The sequence below is a fragment of the Vidua macroura genome, chromosome Z (genome assembly GCF_024509145.1).
Source record: "Vidua macroura isolate BioBank_ID:100142 chromosome Z, ASM2450914v1, whole genome shotgun sequence".
NCBI classification, from domain to species: domain Eukaryota; kingdom Metazoa; phylum Chordata; class Aves; order Passeriformes; family Viduidae; genus Vidua; species Vidua macroura.
The window spans coordinates 60963182-60987278 of NC_071611.1; the positions used below are offsets into that span (position 1 = coordinate 60963182).

A 24097-nucleotide genomic window follows, 5' to 3' on the forward strand; every position below is an offset into this window, starting at 1 on the left:
TTACTTAATTTCTCATTCAGATAAATTCAGGTCATTACAGCGTGATTTGTGCTTCAGAGATTCTTGGCATGTCTAATTGTTTCCTTTGCTTACATATTAAGGGGTAACTTCAAATATAATTCCACTTGGAGTTGAAATCTTATTATATTTCATCATATCGAGAGTAAAACTGAAATTATTCTGAACTGTATTGATCTTACAATTAGTCCTATGGTTAAATAAATAAATAAATAAATAAATTCACAGTACTTCTTTTCTTTTAAAAAAAAATTATGGCTTGTATGCTCCACAGCATAGTAGAATAGTGTTCAGATTTTCTGCTAGAACATAATTTTAACACATGTATTTTGATGTGGTTTGTAATTATGCATTGTCCAATTGTAAAAAAAGGTAATTTCCATGAAAACTAAAGACAGCTAAACTCACATGTATGCCTATGAACTCTATAGCCATGAATAGTAAGCATTTCAGGTACCACTCACTAAGTTTTCTTTATATTTCAGTTATAAATTCTCCTCGACTTGGTTTAGTGGGTGAGACAATAGCTCATGTGATTATCAATGCCAATGATGATGCTTTTGGAACACTTCAGCTTTCAGCTTCAGCTGTGCGAGTTGCTGAAAACTATGTTGGACCAATCATTAATGTGACCAGAACTGGGGGAATATTTTCAGATGTTTCTGTGAAATTTAAAGCTGTGCCAATAACTGCAACAGCTGGTAAGAAAGCAGTATAGCAGAATTATGCAACCTTTGTTAAAGCTGAAACAAAAAGTGTGTAATGAATGCTCTGTTATTTAACAAGTATGAAATATAAAGTAGTAAGGCACTGACTGTGCTTTGCAAATATGAAGACCTAGGGGAAAGTTTACGCTTTATCACTGGAGAACCTAAAAGTGAAATGAGGGAAAGAATTGGGGTGTTTGTCTACTTAGTTTGTTTATTTAGCACAACACCACTTAAACGCCCCCTTGCCCCCCACTCCGTAAAATGCTATAGTGGTATGTGTAAAAACAATTTAGTCCCATGTACGTATTTAAACCCATCATGTATTGCTTAGTTGAGCTTACTGGAGAGGAAGTGAGAGTTGGGAACTTAGCTGTAAATCAAATATGGAAAAATCTATCAAAACCCAAGGAGACTTGAACTTCTGAAAATGGAACATAAACTTTGCCAGCTGGTCCCTGCCATAGAGAAGGTACATAAAGAAAGGAGAAAAGTTATGAAGTCTCTAGGATCACTTAGACAGCTATAAATTGAGTGCACTGTATTTCAGCTATGTCCAAACTAATTAGGTGGGTGATATATGCTTTGAGAACTTTTAATTTCATTTTTATGTAATAGAGAGTTACAAATTAAATGTGTAGCTAGATTTATATCAGGTTATGCTTTCAATTAGTTTTTGAAGAAGAGCTGTGATCTAGTGTATCACAGATGTTCCTCTAGAGAGTTGAGACAAGTTTGCCTAAAATGAAGTCGACATATAAAATGTGCCCTTTACTGAAATCTACTTTGACAAGGTGCTTCTGTTTCCACTTTTATCTCTTGGAAAGCTGGACAGCAATTCTAAATTAAAGATAGAAACATCTTGGTTGTGTGACCTTGTAAACAGCAGACAATAATGGACCTTTTGTAACTACCTCTTAGTCTAACAGTGCAAACTCTCTTTTGGTCAAGCCAAGCTTTATTTTGATCCATACAAACATCTAAAAGGCAATAGGATGTAATTAAAAAAAATAAATAAAGATGTTTGGGGTCAAAAGATAAAGGGAAAGACAGTATAAAACCACAGAGAAATGCATGTATAAATAGAGAAAATGGGTATTAATGATAATGTTCACCACACTGAACCATAAAGCATTGATATTATCTGTGTTTTATTACATTGGGTTTTTTCGTCTACAAATCTAGGGGAGGACTACAGTGTAGCTTCATCAGATGTTGTCTTACTAGAAGGGGAAGCAAGCAAAGCTGTGCCAATTTATATAATTAATGATATCAATCCTGAACTTGAGGAGTCATTTTATGTTCAGCTGCTGAACCAAACAACAGGAGGAGCCTTGCTTGGATCTTTGACGAGGGCAGTCATAACTATTGAGGCTTCTGATGACCCATTTGGATCCTTTGGTAAAAGAGTACATATTTTCTTTCTTCTGTTAACATTTTTTCTGGGGGTTTGTGGGGGAGCTGCTACTTGGCAGCTGAATAAAAACATTTAGAAGTGGAAGTGTGGGTATAGAGAGTAAAGGAAAAGATAAGATGAAGTGAATTTAAAAAATGTAATAAAGGAGTAATGGAGCTTTAATATAACAGAAGGATTGAGCCTCTTGGAGACTCTTAATTGGTGTCACCAAGCAGTAGAACAAGAGGCAACAGGCAGAAACTGATGGCCAGGAAGTTCACCTGAACATGAGGAAGACCTTGTTTACTGTGCAGGTGATAGTGCACTGGAACAGGTTGCCCAGAGAGGTTGTCAAATCTCCTTTTCTGGAAACATCCAAGAACTGTCTGGACATACTCCTGTGCCATGTGCTCTGGGATGACCCTCCTTGAGCAGGGAGCTTGAATCAGATGATCTACAGTGGCCCTTTCCAACCTGACCCATTCTGTGATTCTCTGATTTCTACTTAACATATTCCATGTTAAATAGTTATCAAACCGACATGAAATCTGTAAAGAGTTTCTTTGCTGGGAATAATTATGAAATTATATTCTAAGACATTAGAAACAGTTCATGTTTAGCCTCAAACAATGAATGTATTGGAATAGACTTTTTGGATGAAGGCTTAATTTTCATGCTAATTTTCTCTGCAGATGAAAATATGAGTATTGAAAGTCTGCTTTTAGATTTAAACATGATTAAAAGGGGTTTATTTGTGCAAGTAAATGCAAGCAAGTAAAATAAAACTCTATACTTCAGAAACTGATATGTTTACTTTCAGTTTTATTGTTAATGCACTACATCTCCCTGTGGTGTATGTCAGTTTTTCAGAATACCGAATTCACTGTGGAGGAGCCTGAATTTGGATCAATAACCATAAATCTGCCAATAATCCGCAATGCTGGGACACTGGGTAATGTTACTGTTCAGTGGGCTGCTACCATTAATGGACATCCTGCTGATGATGACTTGCAAGTTGCCATGGGTAATATTACTTTTGCTCCTGGGGAAGCCATTCAGATGTTGGTGTTGGAAGTCCTGGCTGATGATGCTCCAGAAGTAGAAGAAGTAAGTAGAGCAGTTTATGTCTCTCTTGAACAGTATTAGAGTTTTAACTTGTATAAGAGATGTGTGCAGATCAAAGCAAAAGATGTTATGACAGGAAGCTGCGACAAGTTCAGATTTTATTTTGCTTGTGATTATTTTTAGAAATGTCAGAAATTATTTAGCTGTATTATTTGTTCTTCTTTTTTTTTTTCTTTTTGAGATTGTCCATATAGAATTAACTCAGGCCTCCAACGGTGGTGCTATCGGGTTAGATGGCATGGCAAATATTGTTATACCTGCCAATGATAATCCTTATGGCACAGTTTTCTTTCATCAATCCTCATATCGAATTCAGGAGCCACTAGAAAGAAATTTACTTGTAAATATATCAGTCAGGAGAAGGTGTGTATAATATTGGCTGATTTTGAATCTCTTTTTTTGTTGTTGTTGTTTTGGTTTGGTTTGATTTTGTTGGGGTTTTTTGGCAATAATTTTAAATGTCACGCTCTTGTATAGGTATTTGCATCAATTTCTTGTTCTGCCAGCTTTTTTCTTTCATATACATTGATTTTGAACTAGATATCCGCTTGTTAGAAATGCACATAAAGTACAAATGTAATAAATGAGTAGTGTAAACCCAGTGTACATAGCGTACTTGAAGTTTTATTTTGCCTGGTAAATTAACAAGCCATTTAAAGCTGCAAACCAGCCTGTTCCTGTGATGTGGAGGACAAAATGTATCAAAAGTTGTGTGATGGAAGAAAAAATGAAAAGCAGAACAGGCTTTGCATGTGAAATATGGTATCCTGAGGACACCTTGGAAGAATGATAACAATGCTAGACAGCAAAGGCTTTTTCTTCCTTGACGGCCCTAGGAAGACTAAGTTAACTCCTAGAAACAAATATTTGCAAACATGGATGCTTAATAGACTGCTGCCCAAGCTATAAACAATGAAACTTGCTCTCCAAAAAACTCAACTACTCAGTTATTCTAGTACTAGCTTCAAGGGAAGTCACTTTATTTAGCTATTTGTAACTTCTCAGTAATTCAGAAGGCGTTGGTTGATTTTGTTAATTTTTATTCTTAACCTAATAATATACAGAATATTAGACATGCTTTACCAGCTAACATAACATTTTTATTTTAATGTCTTTTAGTGGGGGAAGGTTTGGTCAGCTGCAAATATTTTACAGCACTTCTGAGACTGACATTGTAGCTCTTGCCATTGAGCAAGGTGAGGATATACTGACCTATTATGAGTCGCCTGTACAAGGAATTCCTGACCAACCATCCAAGACCAGAGTGAATGTGTCAGCAGCAAGTGACCCACTGTATGCCTGTGCAACTCAGTGCCTAAAAGAACAAGCATGTTCAGCATTTACATTTTCCAGTGCCTCTGAGATTCCCATCTGCCTCTGGCTGATAACAGAGATCGGGCCATTAACTAACATGTCAGGATTATGGACCTACAAGAAAAACATCAGCAGTACATCCATTCTGTTTAGCACACAAGCCATTGCTGGTAGTGATTATGAATCTATCACAGGACAGTGGGCCATCATGCAGGAAGGGGAAGAGTTTGCAAATCTCACAGTTACCATATTCCCTGACAGCCTGCCAGAGCTGGATGAAAAATTCACTGTATCCCTGTTGAAAGTTGAACTATTGAACATCTCAGCCAGCTTAAAAAATCAACCAACCATTGGACAGCCAAATACTTCCATAGTTACCATAATGATGAATGGGGATGCCTTTGGAGTATTTAAAATCTATAGTGTAAGTCCCAATGCAACAGAGAAAGGTCTATATATTGAAGTAGAAGAACGTCCTCAGGCCATTGTACAGCTAATGATACACAGAACAGAAGGCAGCCTGGGACAGGTGGCAGTGGAATGGCGTGTTGTTGGTGGAACTGCTACCCCAGACTTGGATTTTGTGGGTGTTGGTGAGATTCTGGTGTTTGCTGAAGGTAAGGCAAGGTTTAGCACTAACTTCTCTTGTCTAACACTAAAGAAAACACAAAACAAACACACACAAAGACCACAAAGACTGAAAAAAAAAAAAAAAGAAAAAGGATGAAAAGTAAAAATATTTATGTATTTTTTAAAGAAATAGTACAGTGTGCATTATAAAGATAACATTTTTACTAAATAAATAAGGAATAATACTGCTGAAATAGGTGTTGTATTGAAGATACTGAAAATGAGAATCAGGCCTAAGTGGTCTTTTGTTCCTCAGTCAATACAGTACTAATTTTTAATGGTATATCTTTTTAGATTCTGAGATTGTATTGATTTTGTAACATAACAGGATAGTTCAAAAATTGCAAATAAGAAATGTCTGTGTCTGGGATTATTTAAGCACTGTGCAACATGACATGTATTTTATATTTTCAAAGTCTGAGATAATTGAGCAATTGTTTTGAAAACAATTTATGCAATTGTAGTAAAAATTCTAGTGTTCATTTAGTTTGCTAAATAAACTGAACTTAAATGAAGGGTTTCCAGGAATGATTTGGAAACTGACATCTAATTATATTAGTGTTTATATGTTTACTAAATCTATTTTCAAAACACTTTGAAAGGCAATATAACAAAAAAATATATATGTATGGGGTAAACTGATAATTAGTATAGTTTAGGCGCATACAATGACCAATAGGATTCTGTTGCAAATTGTAATGTATTATAGAGACTGATAATTGATTGTTTACTGCTTACATTTTCATTCTTTGATATTCCAGAAGACAGGTAACTAAAACAATGACAGCCCACTTTAATGCATTTCCTGGTCCATTAAATATATAGTCAAATTTCATGTACGTATGTCTGTATGTGGCATTAGAAAATGTATTCACTTGGTAATTCTTTTTACAAGAATTATATTCCCCTTTTCTAATTACAATTTGAAAGCTGGAGAACTTATAAAGCAAATAAAAATTCTTGGCATTCAGAAATTATGGCAACGTTGTTAATTTCTACAGAATATATTGAATATTTTAGAAATTATATTGACTAATAAAATATTTAATTACTAATTGAATAAATTTTCATAACGACATTCAATAACTTCTAGACAGGTCTATAAGTAAAGATTCTTCAGGTCCTTTTTAATATTAGTTAAGTATTTACTGCTGGAGTAGATGGTTGCATCTTTTCACAGGTGATTTTCATGTGAACACATAAATATGTATATGTTCTTCTACTTCTAGGTGAAACAAGAAAGATGGTCACACTGACCATTTTAGATGATCCAGAGCCAGAGGATAATGAAAGCATCATAATCAGCCTGGTGCATACTGAAGGAGGGAGTAGGATTCTGCCCAGTTTCAACACTGTCACAGTGGTTATTCTGGCAAGTGACAATGTGGCAGGAATCATTAGCTTCCAGACAGCTGGAAGATCTGTTATTGGTCGAGAAGGTGGGTTCTGTGTGTTGACCACACTCAGTTTGATGAACATCACCTCCCATTTCTGTGCTTTCTTTTGAGAACCATATCACTGTTCAGAGAATGCCAGCAAACAGAGAATAACCACATACTTAGCATGCATTTCTTTGGATTTCTAACTCTTGTAAACATAGCACTTAAATGAAATCTATAGAAATGATGAATAGACCATTTCCAAACCCATATTTCACCATTTGTTCTTTCCTTTCCTTTTTCTGAAGATTATGTCTTGCTTCTATTGGCATTGCATTTCTAAGCTCCTTCTAGAATTTCTCATTCATTTATATCATATTCCAGAAGTATATATAAACCCCCATCATACAGAGCAGTTGCTACTCTTAAGCAAATATTATCTATCACTGCCTTAAAATTTATTTTTAATTATCTAGAAAATATTCTCACAGAAGAAGAATAGGAAAAAATCTTCCATCTTTCTAAAGTTTCCCTTCATACTTTTTATGGCAGTTTATTTTAGGAGTGTTACAATTTTGATGTCAGTCAAAAGTCATGACAGTCACTCAGTCATGACTTTTGACATCGATAATAGTTTGATATCTAGTGTCTACTAGTGTTTTAAGAGAGCATGTTTCATGTCTTACCTAGAGTTGGTACAGTTCTGCATAGGAGAGTAACAATATAAGTGGTGACTGCTTTTGTTAGCCTTTGCTGGAATCTCAGTGTATTGCAGTCTCAAATTTTTCTGATATGTAAACTGATGGGTAGAGAAAACTAACAGAAATTTGCTGTCCAGGAATATGTGCACTGAATTTTTTGTTGGAAGAAACAGTCTATCTCAAAAGAACATGGTCTGATTTTTTCCTGTATTGAAAGGACGCCATAAGCTTTTGGGTTTTGCTTAGATACAGTTTGTGTTAATTCTATTGTGCCCAGTTTCCGTCCTTTATTACTCCACATTAGTGGTTCTGAAATGCCTGACAAGCCAGCTGCATAGCTGAAATAGCTCTGCTATGTATAGTACGTATATAATGCTATAATTGATTCCAATTCCTTCAGCTTGTGAAAAACAGTGTATTGCACTGCATTATGTCAAGAAAAAACAGCCAAACTAGTTCACTTTGATTAAAAAAAAGGGAATGAGCTAAGGTCTTTATATGATTTCAGTGTTTTTACTTCATTTTCATTATCAAGTTTTTTCTTATGAAGACAAACATTATCAGACATAAATCCACATAGTGTTATCTTTTCTATTTATTATATTCTTGAACAGTTTCTGTTAAGCAACTCAGTCTTTTTTTCAAGCTGTTCATATTATTTATCCCTGTGGGGAGGAAGGATTTGAAAAATTGAAGATTGGTGAGGAAAGACAAAAATAAGTTCATTTTAGAATTGTTTTTGCTTAGAGATCAACCCTGCAGATGGGAGATGTTAGAAAATACTCAATGTGAGAAAATTTAGGTATTTGTGTTCACTCTGCATTGTTAGCTGTCAACCAAAAAGAAATGGATTTTTCTCACAGAAGATAACAGGATGTTGTTAAAGTCTTAAAAGCCTTTCCCATAGACTTGGACCTCTTTGAAAGGGGGGAAAGGAGTTAAGAGGCTTGATGAACCACAGCCTGGTGAAGGATTGTCCTGCATTTCCCAGGCCTTTTGGTATAAAACACTGCTCAAGCCTGGGCACTTTTTGCCCTGCTAATATGGAATAAGCTTAGCAGTATTGATGTCTCTGTTTTGAAAGTTACATAGTGGAACAAATATTTTCTTCACATTTTAGCTGTGGCTGTCTTGGTGTTACCTGCGTATATTCAGTTCGCACAATCACCATATTGAGGCAAAGGTAGCATTTAAGTACAGGCAGAACATGCAACAGTTGAATGGCTATGACTGAATTGGATGAAAACACACTGCAATAGTTTGAAAGAAGGAACAAGAGGAGAATTGATTAAGTTCCCTTCTCTTTGGTAAAGGCAGAAATCTAAAGAAAGATTTAAAATGGTAAAATATTAAAAAAACCCTATAAGATAATATAGTGAAATTAACCTAATAATACTTTCAATCTGCAGAGATCAGTTTGTATTTGTGTCAGTATTTCTTACTGGATAGGAATAACAAAGATTTTGGTAAAGCTGACTGATCTTTACATGAGTCAGTAGCTGACTACTGGGGAATCTTTAACTGAGATGAATTGTACTTCAGGTTTCTTATTGGCGCTTGGATTACAATGTACCGGCGTTTTGTATCTTGAAGTTTTTTACAGTCTTCAATGAAAATTTGTTGTATTACATAATGTTGCATTGAAATAACCATTGTCTATATTGTGTGTTCTGTGATGATATGAAAGTAATTTTTTTCTGTCAAATAATTTGTTTGCAATGGATGTGCAAAATTCTCAAATAGGATGAACAGATTTCAGGGCAGTGTTAAATGAAATGAAAAATCAGCTTGAGGGGAACCTGTAAATTGTCAGTCTGTCCTCAGATATCTGACTGTAGAAGCAGAATTCTTGTGATGTCAATAAATTTTTAATTCCTTTATTCTCTTAGAACTAGTGTCAGGCAACTTAAACAAAACTTAAATGAAGTTTGAAATGATGAGACTGATAACATACTAATGCTCTGTATTGGAAAATTGGTGTATAAAATTTTTGTATTCTTCACAATTTTATTTTTCAGTTTATTAAGGTCTTTTGAAGTTTGTTGTTTATATATATCTCATTTGTAGCCAATATATTGGCATCTCTCAAATATTTCCTTACAAAACAGAGAACATATCCAGAAAGTGATCAATTTTTTTCTGCCCATTTTAGATATACAGTACTGTCCTGCAGTATAATGAGCACCCCAATTTGGTATTCCTTGAGTTACACTGTCTGTGAGAGTAGCTGTGCTGCTCAATTCTGTATGCCATGGACTAAGAACATAACCGAACACCACACCTTCTCTTTCCCTTTCACAGACCTATCTCAGTGTTTCTCAGTGGGGTAGCTTTTAAGTGTGTACATAACACAAAATAAAAAGTGGAATTATTCCCAGTTTTGCAACAGCAAAAAAAATTCAAGTCAATTTATAGCAATACTAAAAAAGTAATTTTCAGTCAATTGAGCATGGACCTAAGCTTACATGATTATTTCCAAGCACCTCAATATTATAAATTTCTGTGTATTTCATGTCCTTGAAAACTAATTCCACACTTAAATACTGGCAAACTTCCATTCTTTGAACTGGGAAAATGCTATTGACATACAGATGCAATACACTTATGTATTATAAATAAACATCTCTCCTCTAATGTGAATATGTTGCATAATTTTACTAATATTACCTGCTGATCAATTTCATATCAACATAATATCTTTATTATTTATATATTTATTACATGCCTACATTTATAATATGTTTATTTTTAATATATTTATTACATGCCCATATTTAAAATATTTTATACCAAATATTTATTTTGTATAAATCCATATTGATATTTTATACTTTATAATAGTATAGATTTTCTTAATTTTTCAAAAATTTCTAAATAATCCACTCTTTAAGTGACTATTTGGTTAAATATAAATGTGGAAAAAATACCATAATTGCTTCTTACAGATGCATGTTTTCATTTAATACTTATTATCTCTGAAATTGTAATAATTATTAAAAATAAATTTTAAATTGTAAACCCTTAATGTTATTTCTAAATACTGTCCTTTTAAAATTATGAATTGTTATTTTTTTTCTGGATATTCTCTAACATCCATAAACTAATTATATTTGTAAATTCAAACTCACATACATGGAACTTGCAGGTAATTGCAAGCATTTTTCCAATGGACTATGTAAAGTCACAAGACAGTGCAGATGTTAGGAACATGTCTATTCCTTGCCAGTTAGCTGCTGTAGAAAACTTTGTTAAAGCTGTGTGTAGAGCATTTATTCTGTGTGTAGTTCACAAACAGATACAGCTCTTTGTTTTGTGCATGTTTTGATAGTAGTTATGCATATGTACCAGGTTCCTTTATATTTTGAAAGGTCTTATCAAGAATGAACTAAATTCATAAAAACCCATGAGGAAAGCATTTAGATTTGTGGGGCTTTTGTTTCAATATTAAAAAAAAAAAAAAAAAAAAAGATAGTACATAACTACTGGGAATCTCACTATTAAAAGTATTAAGGTTTTACATAAAAAAATACTTTAACTGTGATTCATATTTTTTTTTTTTGTTTTCATCGTAATAGTTGAATTGTAGAAGAAGAACCCCCAAAATATTGCATTTTGTCCTTTGTTCCTAGGAGAACAACTGCAATTCCATGTTGTAAGAACTGCCCCAGGACTGGGAAATGTTACTGTTGAGTGGAAGATAGTTGGACATAACATACAACAAAATTTTGAATACTATTCTGGAATTCTCTTTTTTCCTGAGGTAAGTCCATAAGAAAATCTAATGGCTACCAGACAATATTGTAATTTGAAGTGAGCTGACAAAACAAGTATGCTTTTATAGAAGTCTTCTTTGTCTTGATATGATTAAACAGCAGGGAGTTTATGGTTTTCAGTATTTTAACCTGACATTTCTTAAAGATATTGCTCAAAATATATATGATAGAGTGTTATTACTTGTACTCTGTACACTAATGCCTTATCAGCTTATCAATAACGTTTATAGGGAATATTGAATACAACATTATATGTCCACTTGCTGGATGACCATATTCCGGAAGAAAAAGAAGAATACCGGATCATCCTATACAACATCAAAACAGAAGGTAATGCAGAACTACAGACTGCTATATCTGCTGTATCTAAAATTGCCATTTAGTAGTGTAATAGCCTTGTGTGTATTAAACCATTTTGGAAGTGTAGGACTACAAATATTGAAAATGTTGCAAACTATGAAAAATTTGTTGACATTTTATTGAAATAGTCTTGACGCTTCTATATATTTATGTATACATATGATACAGGTGTCATAAAATAAATGAATATTCTTATCTTTTTAAACAACCTTCAAGCTATCTCTCTGATCTGTCTCTGAATTACAGAAGTCAGAATATTTTACTCATTCATTGAAATTATAATGAGAAAAGCATGAAACCACATCCGTTCTGAAATATCCTTTGTTAAACTGGAATTAGTGTCTAAACACCAAACTAACTTGACATGGGTGGTGTTGCCGATAGGTTCTTGCCAACTTGCCTTAATATTTTGTTTACTCTTGTAACCTTCAGGATAAGTATAAATTCATACTTTTTATATAAATAAATACATAAATTTATTAAGGCAACACTTGTAGTAATTTCTTAATGGAATGATTGAGAAGTTGAATATAATTTTAACTTAATAAATAAATTATAATGGAATTTAGGAATTGTAATGAATTCTTTAAAAGTCTCTTTCCTTATCCAACAGAAGTAGTTTAGGAAAGCCCATGTTTAGCACTGTCTTTTCAGATTTTCTCATTTCTTAATACAGTCTTTAACTCTATACTTATTATGCGTACAATTTTTATTGTAATTGAATGTTCCTGTGCTTGTTAAAGAATGTAATTATATATACATTCCACACAATCCATAAAATTCAGTGAGCGCATAATGTGTTTGTTTGATTTCATTGCAGTGTTACTGGCTGTCATTTGTACATAAAAATAGCAGTTACTTAAGATAAAACTTTATTTTCCTAGCACAATTGACTGTAGTGCATTGATTCTTTTGCAGGTGTTTCTCCTTCTGGTGCTGCTGTTTTGGATAGTCAAGGATATGAAGCTATTCTGACGGTAGAAGCTAGTGATGAACCACATGGAATACTGAATTTTGCTTCTCCATCCAGGGTAGTTTTACTTCCAGAGGAAAACAAAACAGTTCAACTTTTTATTAACAGAGAATTTGGATCTCTAGGTTTGTATAACATCTCCAAGAGAAATTAAGTTTTGTTTGCAAAATCAGTAGACAAATGAAAGCCATGACAGGGAGGCTAGAAATTCTGGAAAATCTTGCATACAATTGATGTTTTCAGAACTTCTAGGCTCTTTACTGCAGGCTTGGGAACTAAGTTTTAGTTAAAACTGAAGGCATAGCCTTTAATTCCACAGAAAGGGATCTGGGAGCTGTGACGTAACTAGCTGGCTCTTAGGGTTGTACTTTTATGTCCAGCAAATCTGTCTTGAATTGTCTGTCCAGAAGAAATAAAAAAACATGGGAAAAGGAGCTAGCATGGAATTATCATTCCCACAACATCCCTTCTATAACCAGAATCTGACAGTTTAGGAATATCCCATGGAAAAAGTTGCATCGTTGCCTGAATTCAGTTTATGCCTCTCCTAAGAACTCTGTATTTCTTTTTAATTCAATTTTTCTTTTAAAATCAAATTAAGTAGTACTAACTTCAATAGTGCACTGTGTGCCAAAACATTTTTTGTGGTTGTTTCCTGAGTGTTTTGATTTCCATTGAGAGATAACATATATAATCATTTTCTATCAACGTTTATAGACTATATTTAGACTTCTGTTAAAATCTCTTATATTTTCTTCCTCTGTTTTGAAGTGAAGTGATCAATTGAAACTAACAGTCAAGATCTGGGCACACTACAGATTTGTAGAGGAATTTAAATGTCATTTCTTTGTTTTCCCATTTCTTTTTTTAATGTCAGTCAGTATATAAATTACCTTTCAAACATTACTTAGGAAAATACTAATATATTCTAAGTTTCCGTTGTAAATGTAAAATCTCTCAACTGAACTCCATCTTTATTTATTAAAACTAAGATTCTTTTATACCTTATGTTTTATTTTATACAGATTAACTTTGAATTTCATTTGTCATTTTATCTCCAGGATCACTCTATTTAAATTTGCAATTTGATTACTGTGGCAGATTCATGAGATGTGGCTTTGTTATTAAAAAAAAAAAAAGTATAGCTTTCCCTCTAGTAAAATTTATCAGTGTGTCCCCTAATTTTTATTCTCTATCAACATATATGTTAGTCTCTCTGGGAAAGAAACTAAATTTAGAACTCAGAGCCTTTCTTAGACATCAGTCATTCCTGAAACACTCTACTTCCCTTGACACCAAACCTTGTATTAATAGTACATTAGATGTCCCAGGTATGTAACGTAATATTTGCAGTTCACAGCACCTCAAATATATGAATACATTGGGTCCTAATGCTTTTTGGGTCCTGTGATCTTGGACAAATTATTAAAGGCTAGACTGAAAGAAATAAGTCCCATTAGTTTCAGATTAGTGCTTTAATCCTCTGGTTTGCAGTTAGGCTTTTTATTTTGTCAATGAGCATTTGGTCTCTTTTCTTTGTCTATTCTAGTGAACATTACATAAGATTGAAAAAAAAAAGTGGTGTTTTTTTTGTCACATTTTAAACAGGTGTTATCAATGTTACATATGCCACAGTTCCAGGATTGGTCTCCTTAAGTAATCAGACAGAGGGGATCTTGGCTGAACCAGGAGCTGATTATGTAGTTGTTTCTGACTCAGTGATTTTGAAAGAAGGAGAAACATCAGCTGCCATAAATGTTACTATTCTAGAGGTAAATTCTATATCCTTTCACTCTATACTTATTGATATGACAATCGAAAAGGAATATTGTGGAACCTGAATCTTGCATGCTGTATTATTTGAAGCTATCAATTTTATGGCAATTTAGAAAGACTTGCTTTGGTGTTTAATGGTAAAATCACAGAAAGACAAATAATAACAGAAGACAGTGCTACTTATAGTTAAGTGAAATTTAACTCTCTCATTAAGACTTTATTTTCTGATATTCAGACCAGTGTCATTCTTTGCTTGCTACAGGCTCTTACTTTATCAGTGATTGCTATTTGTGCTTTCAAAATTGAGCAGAAATCTATTGCATCTAGTTCAGTGTCACCAGTCTTTTCCTTTAAATGTTGTCTTGCTTCATAATTAACATTTTATGTAAAAATATTCCAGGAAAATGGAAACATAAATTAATTCTAATGTTGCTATGAGGTTAGAGACTTCTAGTGTGTTGCTTTTTGACAATTCTGTGATTATTTCTTAAAGAGAATGAAAATAGGATATACTGGATTTGTGTTTTGTAGGATGACGTACCAGAAGTGCAAGAATTCTTCTTGGTTAATTTAACTTCAGTGGAACTTATCATGAACCATTCAACTTCCTCCCCACCTAGGCTGGGTAAAACAACTTACAAACAATTATGATTAATTTTATTTTTATATAAATTGAATGCACATTATATTACTCTGGCATATCATTATTCCACTTGCCACTTCCCAGATAAGCCAAAATAAGACAGGGTATTCTGCAAGAACATTGTAGAACATCAAACATAGTTATTATTACACTGGCTTCTTACTTTTTGAAGCCTGTAAAAATTATAAGACAATTTCCACACAGTTGGAGAACATAGTTATCTCAAAAGTTGTGTTTGCAACATGTTAATGAGATTTTAATTTCCAAGTAAATGACAGAAACAAATAAGTACAAATAATTCCTTCAAGTAGTTCCTTTGCTCACTCTTTCAAAAGTATCTTTTTATTACTTTTTATCAGATTTACTTTTAGGAGTCATGATCTACTGTATTCCTACTCTTCCACAGAACTTCATTAATTGCTTGCTTATTGAGTTCCTCATTCTGCTGCTGAACTCATTAGCACAGCTGCCATTGGCTTTAAAGACAGTTGAATTATCCTGTGGCACCAGTGACTAATTGTGCTGATTATTTCTAACATCTTCTATGACTCTTTTTCCCTTTCTTTGCATGCATATTGAAGTGACAGAATTAACTCGTTACAGACTGAAAGGTAACTTGCGAGACTGATTGCTGATGTACAGACACTAAGCTGTGATTAGTTGAATTTAAAATTGAAAACATAGAAAGAGTAACATTAAAGTATGAAGGATTTCCTAATTTAAATTGTTCTCAGTGCCGTATAATCTTAACTTCTGCCATAAGTGGTTAGCAATCTGAGTCATGACCATTTGACTCTGATGTACCTAGGATGATCAGATAATAGTTGTAATCCATGAGGCAAAATTTTGTCCTCATTATAAAATGTCACAATTAATTCTGTTATCAGACTGTTTTCTAATCTTGCTTTCCCTTTTTGTATATTTTCTTTATTATGATTGAGAATTCAAATCCTTGTTGGTCCAGTGCATTTGTGCTCTTGCTCCATCCCATCTTCTAGAAAAGGTGGAAGAAAAGGCCCAACTCTAATACAAAAGTGCAAGGAATTAAGAAAAGGGAAAATGTTCGATACTTGAGAATAATTAAAGAAAAATGAATAAACTAAATGGATAGAAGGAAAAATTAAGAGTGTAAAATGGCAGGAGATCATCAGGGGAGAGGAAAGATGCCAGATATGAAATAGGAGGTCTGATATTGAAAGTGAAGTATTATAGATCTTCAGTGAGTTGATCAGATTATGACATGATGAGGGAAAACACCAGTTAGGAATCTGAAGGATCCATATATGCACTGTAATTCCTATGGATTCCTAGTCTGTCTGTGTAGAGGTGTTGCAGCTGCTGTTCATGTTCATTACTACCTTACAGTGTCAGATTTGGATTCAAGGCAGTGATCTTTTATTAACTTTTATCTGATTTAATAGAAATCTCTCTGGTGGATCTAAAAATAGTATATTTACTACAGATTTAGTGGAGTCAATTTGTTTTGTAGAAATTGTCAGTCTTCATTTCTTTTCAATTTTTATTAAAATTAAATTGACGTAAATTGAGGTATTCATGTGATGCTGTTTAAACAAAATAAGGCATTATTTTCTCAGAAGAATCAAGTTCTGACTGTCAAGTTCCATGAAATTAGTGGAAATTGCTGGCATTAATCTATTATTCAGTATTTTCACAGGGCAATACATGCAATAATCTTGCAAAGTTACTGTGAATATACATGTGATTTTACGTAGTTGTAGAATCTTACAATACATAAACTAACTAAAAGGAAATTAATAATTCTTTTTTTATAGCAGAATCTGTGGTCTGTGCCATTAAGATTTAGGCACTAAATCAGGCACTAAACATTAATACAAGATGATATACTGGATCATTTATTATTCTTTTTTACTCACTTTCCCTCCAATATTCAGAATGGCACTGTCTGCAAAACATTAAATATCATCATAAGAAAAACACACAATGAATTAAGACTTGATGAATTAGGACTTGATGAAAAATATTTTCAAAAAGTTTTTGTCATTTTCTACTTTTTCTGTGCCATGAGTTTTCTTCATTCTTTTTTCTTTTTTTTTCTTTTTTAAAAGACATTAAATGTAATGGTGGTAATTCAAGGCCCTGTGTTGCAGTTCTAATAGTAAGCTGCTAAGGACAGATTTTCTTCAAGCCTTTCCAAGTATCCTGTCCACTTCATTTTCTCCTCCACATTTTGGAAAAGGCAAATTATGTTTTTCTTCTACAAAATTAGTAAAGATATAAAGAAATGCTTCTGTTATTCTTGAAAATAATGAAAATGAGCTCTATTGTTTTTACATACTTGTCTTTCTGTTTTCCCTTTTAGATGTGGAAGGTTTAGCTTCTCAAATTATTATTGATGCTAATGATGGAGTAAGCGGAGTAGTTGAATGGGAAAGTTCCAAGTAAGTCTTGGCACCTTGGAGAACTCCCTATTGGAGTTAACGATTAGTGTTGCCCAACTATTTTAATTTTCAGTTAACAGTAAAACTCCTATTAACAATAGATCAGATCTTTGAGCTGACAACATATTATTCAGTTCAGTGGAATTGGAAAGATATTGCCCACACTAGAAACCAACAGTATGTTTAGTCAGAAGTCTCCTACTACCATGTAGTTATTTTCACTATTGTCCTTCGGTATTGTGGACTTCCATCACTCCCTCAAGCCTCCATCCTGTGCCCCAGCCTCTGCATCCATGTAAGCATTGGATATCTCTCAGATATTTTTCTCTGATTTCCAGGAGCTAGGAAAAACGCATCCATGCTCATATAGAGGCTTAATCTAGTTCAATTCAATTTTGCTAAAAAAAAAAAAAAAAAAAAAAAAAAAGAAGGTATAATGGATGCATTAGACAAGTGGTAATGATGCTTTACTGTAATAGTGCCTTTTTCTTAAAAGGTAGAGGAGATGATTTTAAGTGAAAATATAACAATTTTCTACCATCTTATTAAAAGAACATGCTCAGTGAGCACTGAGAATTTGTCTTGGTTTTTGTTTTAGTTTTGAAGTTAATGAAACTCATGGGAATCTGACCATAATGGCATACCGAAACAAAGGATCTTATGGCAGTGTGTCTGTGTTTTTTTATGCCCAAAATTTGGAGGCACAGCTGGGTTTGGATTTTAATGTGGTCTCAAGGGTAAGATGCAAATTTTAAATCTAGTAGTTTTCATTTCTTCAATTTCCTTAAAATAACATCATCTTATTTATTCTGCAGAGTGGTCACTAGTACAGCTAGATTTCCAAACTTCTTTCAGTTGCTCCGATCATCTGAATAGAGATAGATATAGTAATCTTATTTTAGTCTGTCATTATTTTTTAGTACCAAAGCATTTTTAAATATAAGACACATTTTGAACTTTGAAACATCTATTTCAAATACAATTTTTCTTAGACAAGAGAATATAAGATTTCATCTAAGTTTTAATATTTTTTGCAAAAGAACTTTCAAAGTGAATTGCTCTTGTAATCCTCACTCTACAATGTCTATTTAACTGTTTTGCTTCTTTTTCAGTCAATTTATAAAGGACTCTTCTTGCCTCTTCTTTCCTCCCTATTTAAGGCAATGCTGCTTAACCTTAGTTTAAAATTTCGGTATGCATTATCAGCTATTGAATATTCGATGTTTTCCATGTTTCAATGCTAGACTCTTTTTTTTGCTGATGGAGAAAGGAATAAATCTGTTGTTGTTGTGATTTGTGATGATGATATTCCTGAAGGCGTTGAGAAGTTCCAGTTAATTCTAACAAATCCCTCATTTGGCCTGGAATTAGGGGAGAACACAACAGGTAAAACTTAGTTTTGATGTTGTCATTCTTCAGAATTGTATCTCAGTAACTTTAATTTCATTCTTCTGAATAATCATGTTTTAGAGAACACCAGTGTGCTCCTATGGTAAATTATTAATCTCATTTGGAAAGTTCTTAAATACCACTGTGAAAAATGTAAAACTAACAAAATAATATGTAAAGTAAGGAATCAGAAATTGCAAAAGCTGGATGTTTTAATAAAAGAGTCTAGATTTTTCCTTTCTAGAAATCTTTCTAGATAAAACAAAATACTTACATATTCTGTTAAATAGTATCAGAGACATAAAAGCAATACAATTATATTAAAGAAATAATGGATTTGTGTATATATTTATTTATTTGTATATGTGTACAATTATATTTTACTATTTAAATTAATGTATATTTCTATTATTTATTTCTTAAAAGCTACAATTACTATATTTGCCAATGATGATGGACATGGAATTTTGTCATTCAATAACAGTGATCACTTCTTCCTTAGAGAGCAAACAGCTCTCCATCTGATGGAAAGTGTTGCAGTATTAAATATTATAAGAGAACCTCCTCAGGGAATATTTGGAACAGTGTCTGTTCAGTATCTTGTAAGTGAAATTAATTCTTCAGAGCCATCAGTGGATTTGGCCCCTTCTCAAGGATACATTGTGCTGGAAGAGGGAGTCAGATTTAAGGTAATATGGTAAAAATAGTGAAGAAGGCTTTTCTAAAATTATTTGAAACTTTACAACAATGTTTGTGTTTTTTCATGTATTAATTTTTTTCATATGCTTTCCTTAATTCACAAAATAAACTGAGTTGTGGCAGTGCAGAAAAATTGAATATGCTTTTCTGTAGATATTTCTCTCTTTGTAATAGTTCAGATAAACTGAAAACAATATAATGGGTATAGAGTATGATGTGTGTATAGGACCATTTCTTTATATGTGTTTAGTATGAAGCTGAAAGACAAACATTGACATGCAGTCATAATTTTCTACTGTAAGTAATTATGGTGGAATTAAAAATATTATTACTTTATGTGGCCTGAACTGAAGAGAGTATGCTGCAGAAAAGGCAAAAGTTGAACAGCTTCCAGAGTTCTAGAAACTGAAAATTACTTATTTTTCTGGCAGTATTAATCCCACTGCTTCTGTACTGTCCCCAAAAGAATTTCAGCTAGAAAATTAAATTCAGCTAGCTATCTTAAGTGTGTCAATAATAGCTTAGTATATTATGGTTAGGGGAGTAGGATCTGAAACAAACCTTTCTGAAAATACTGGTTTTCAGTTTCTGAACCTAAAATGCATTTGACACCTAAGTGATGGCCAGTTTATCTGTGAGAAATAGGGAGTAAAAGATTTCTCAATAGAGTCTTTAAATATGGTTTATCGCAGAAGTAAATAGAGATCTAAAATGTTGTAAGTTCTATTTTAATTCCAGATCTGTCATTACTAAATAATTTTTCTAAGGCAAAGCTTCATGTACTACTGTAACTTTCACCTCTTTGGGTAATGGGGAGACTGACAGTGAAAACACCTATTTCCTTCTAGGCAGTTCTCTGCTGATTTGCGACCACTTTGAGACAATCCTATTCTTATCCACCATGGTGCAGTAGAGAGAATAAAACATTAAGAAAAGAGTATTTCAAATATTTCTCCGTTGCCTTTTTTTCTTCTTTGTTCTCAGTCCCAGAAGTGTAACTACCCTGTTGCCCATGAGATAGTTCAGTTTACAACTAAAGTAAACGCAACTTGACTGAGCTGCATTAGGGGATCAGGTAGCTGTATGGGGACTATGTTACCAAGGAACGTGTGGAATAAGTACAAAACAAAAGTATGAAAAAAGGATCAAAACCTGTTATATTTCAGAGAGTCTTATGATAAAAGTAAAGAGGGGAAGAGAAAAATAAAAAGAACGTGGATATGCTTGTGTTAGTGTTGCACTAATGGAGGTCACCAGAGGGATTAGTTTAGAACCCCAGCCTGAACTGTTCATGCCTTCCCCAGTGTCAAGAGCTGCTGTTGTGCTGCCCTGCTGTCCAGAGCTGTACAGAGAAAGAACAGAAACAGCAGTATGGCTTGAATAACATTGTCATTGTTAGCTGTCAAGTCTCAGCAGCTTTTTATGTTTGTTTCTTGTCAGACGCTGCATATTTCTGCAATCCTGGATGAAGAACCAGAATTGGATGAGCACTTTATTGTCACCCTGTTCAATCCAACTGGAGGAGCCAGATTAGGCACCAGAGTGCAAACTATGATTACAGTATTACAGAACCAGGCTCCACTGGGGCTTTTCAGCATCTACCCAGTTACAAATAGGTACTGAACCCTGATTCAATTAAAAGGAAGTTTTTTCATATTCATAGAGATGGTTTCTAGGAATCCAGTTGTAAAATTTACACTATTTGTCAAATACCATTACTGCTATACAGAAGAACAGAAAAAACACTTAAAATGGACTATTCACCATTAGAAATATTGATTTCTCTGTGCATTTTTCCTTGAAACAGTATTTCATTAGTTTCCAAACATTTCACTAATAGTAATCAATATTACAAATTCCAAACCATAAACCAATATCCCAGGAATCAGAAATCTTCTAATTTAATTTCTAATTTCTTATTTAAGCTTGTGTAAGATACACCCTCACTCAGGGCTGGTTTTCAGAACCAAATGAGCCAATCTTGGACAAGCTCAAGAAGTAGTCCTGGGGAATCTCATGAGGTTTAACAGGACCAAGTGCAAAGTGCTGCACCTGAGTCAAAGCAACCCCTAGTACAGGCTGGGGAATGATCAGATTGAGAGCTGCCCTGCCCCAAAAGACATGGGGGTGCTGGTGAGGGGGTGGACATGAGCCAGCCATGGACACTTGCAGCTCAGAAAGCCAAATGCGTCCCGGGCTGCATCCAAAGCCCTGTGGGCAGCTTTGGAGGGAGGGGGTTCAGACCCTCTGCCCTGCTCTGGTGAGACCTGACCTACAGAGCTGCCTCCAGCTCTGAGGTCCTCAGCACAGGAAGGACATGGAGCTGTTGGAGCAAGATTGGAGGAGGCCACTCAGTTGATCAGAGGGATGGAGCACCTCTGCTCTGAGGAAATGCTGAAAGAATTGGGATTGTTCAGCCAGGTGAAGAGCCTTTGGGCTGACCAGGTCAGCTTTGGGCTGACCCAATTGCAGCCTTCCAGTACCTAAAGGAAGCCTATCTGAAAGTTGGAGAGGGACTTTTGGCAAGGGCATGTAGTGACAAGAGGGAATGGCTTAAAACTGAAAGACAGTAGGTTTAGATTAAATATCAGGAAGAAATTCTTTACTGTGAGAGTGGTGAGGCACTGGCAAGAGAAGCTGTGGATGCCACATCCCCGTAGGTGTTCAAGGTCAGGTTCAGTGGAACTCTGAGCAACCTGGTCTAGTGGAGGATGTCCCTTCTTATGGTAGGAGGGCTGGAACGAGATGATCTTTAAGGTTCTTTTAAGCCCGAATCATTTAATGTTTATATTAGTCTATGATATGGAATGATGTTTTCAGAAATCATTCGGCTTCACCCACATAGTTGTGTGTTAAATTTCAGGTTGGTTTAAAATTTTGTTGAATTTCCCATGATTTTGTCAGTCTTTTGTGAAGAAACATTGGGCAACCTTAATTAGTATTAGTCCATCACAGAGCAAACCCAGTATTTTCTTTTTATTTTATATTCTGTGCTGAAAGTAAGAATCTTATTTTTATACTATAAGAATAATGCTTTTTATAATTTATTTTCACAATTCTCAAATTTAGGACAAATACCTTCACAGTTGAAGAAGCGAACACTACAGTTTATTTGAAAGTTTCACGGAGTAATGGGCTCAATGTATCTGTGAGTGTTGAGTGGGAGACGTTGTCGGATACTGCGTTTGGCTTCAGTACGTTCACTTTATCAAGAGCATCTGTTGCTATTTTCAGAGTGAAGATAGCTACAGAGTAACCAAATATACAGAAGATATAATTTTGAGAATTATAAAATTCACTTATAATATTCCTGTGATACCAAAATTCATTAGATGAAATATCTTGGCTGCTTAAGAGTCGGCTTATCATCAGCCATTGCTGCTATAGTTTCAACAGTCTGTATTGCTCTTTCTATTTGTTATATATTTTCACAAAACCTTTGATTTATAAATCTGTTCTTTACTACTTGTAATTCTGGATTTTTTCTAAATAATGTAAAAGACACTATTTTCTGTAAGGATTGAATAACTAGACAGTTTAAGAATCTTACTGCCATGACTACTACTTGTGATGACAGAGAAGATGAGGATAAACACATTTTTAGTGTGTTAGCCACTTTTTAATTTCTTGTTATCTAGTTAATTTTCTCATTACCTAAATTCCAACTGAGTCACTCTGAATCACACTCAAATTGCCTATGCATCTTCCATATGTAATAGTAATATATGAGAAGTTAATTTATTATTTAACTCTTAGGACAACCTCAGTGCTATACCATTTCCATGTATTTACATGCACTTATACCAACTGTTTAGAAATAACTCAGAATATAGATTAGGCGTTTAGGGCATGGTGCTAAATATGTCAAGACTGTGGGTTTGACCATTGTATGAGCCATCCACTTAAAAGCTGGACTTGATAATCCTTGTGGGTCCATTTCAACTCAGAATATTCCGTGATTTCTGATATTAGATTTGTTTCTCACAAATAAATAATGAAAATGGTGTTGTAAAAGACGGTAAAGATAAATACTTTTTTCTTATACTGTATTGCAGGGGATAGTATCAGTGTTCTGTCTGTTGTGCAAAGCTTTGTGGAAGAGTCAGCAGCTAGCTGGTGTTTTTTTGTATTGGAAAAAAACCTGTACGGTGTGCTGTTGCGTTCACCTCCAGCTGTGTTTTCTACTCTCTACCAGTGGAAAGGAGTTTTTGTTGCCGTCGAGGTAAATGCTTGCTTACAGACACCAACCATGCTGCTTAATAAAACCTTGATGTTTCAGTTCTACATTTTTGTTCCTCTCTCAGAATTTCAGTATGTGGAATCCTAAAAGCTGTGTGTCTTTCCAAATCCATGCCTCTCCCTACCTTGTGATTACTCATGGAGGAAGCAGTCAGGGAGCTTCAAACAGCAGTGTGTATGCATTAATGCCTGGACGCAAACTATTGAAGGTAAATCTGTGTTACTTACAAAATCATTAAATAATGGTGTTAGAAAGGACTTTGTGAGGCCCTTCTGTTCAGTCATGTTTTCGGGAAAAGAACTCCGTTCTCAGATACTTTGACAACTGAACACTCTGCATAAGGCAGTGACGTAAGTTACTATCCTGGTTTAGGCCAGGGCAGGGTTAATTTTGCAGTAGCCAGCAGGGGGTATGGCTGGAGTCCAGAGGTTATTCTATACCTCATGTCATTTTCTGGGGACAGGGGAAAGGGGCCCTCCCGGGGGCTGGGGTAGTGTGGGCACAGTTAATGTATTGACAGGTGCATAGTGAGTATTTTGACATATGAATCTCTG

The 24097-nt window shown here is 34.2% G+C and overlaps 1 protein-coding gene across 1 annotated transcript in view; it reads left to right on the top strand.

Annotated features, from left to right (window-relative positions):
• ADGRV1 (adhesion G protein-coupled receptor V1) overlaps positions 1-24097 on the top strand; it is a 255023-nt gene that overhangs the window by 44884 nt on the left and 186042 nt on the right. The window contains exons 29-48 of the mRNA XM_054003522.1: positions 504-719; positions 1911-2126; positions 2984-3228; positions 3428-3609; positions 4366-5177; positions 6420-6629; positions 10900-11030; positions 11274-11373; positions 12322-12501; positions 13985-14148; positions 14684-14777; positions 15377-15406; positions 17137-17215; positions 17814-17952; positions 18460-18601; positions 19031-19293; positions 20744-20919; positions 22373-22497; positions 23359-23525; positions 23608-23751. Of these exons, the coding sequence (XP_053859497.1) occupies positions 504-719; positions 1911-2126; positions 2984-3228; positions 3428-3609; positions 4366-5177; positions 6420-6629; positions 10900-11030; positions 11274-11373; positions 12322-12501; positions 13985-14148; positions 14684-14777; positions 15377-15406; positions 17137-17215; positions 17814-17952; positions 18460-18601; positions 19031-19293; positions 20744-20919; positions 22373-22497; positions 23359-23525; positions 23608-23751 (3815 nt within the window). The remainder of the gene's footprint in view (positions 1-503; positions 720-1910; positions 2127-2983; positions 3229-3427; positions 3610-4365; positions 5178-6419; positions 6630-10899; positions 11031-11273; positions 11374-12321; positions 12502-13984; positions 14149-14683; positions 14778-15376; positions 15407-17136; positions 17216-17813; positions 17953-18459; positions 18602-19030; positions 19294-20743; positions 20920-22372; positions 22498-23358; positions 23526-23607; positions 23752-24097) is intronic.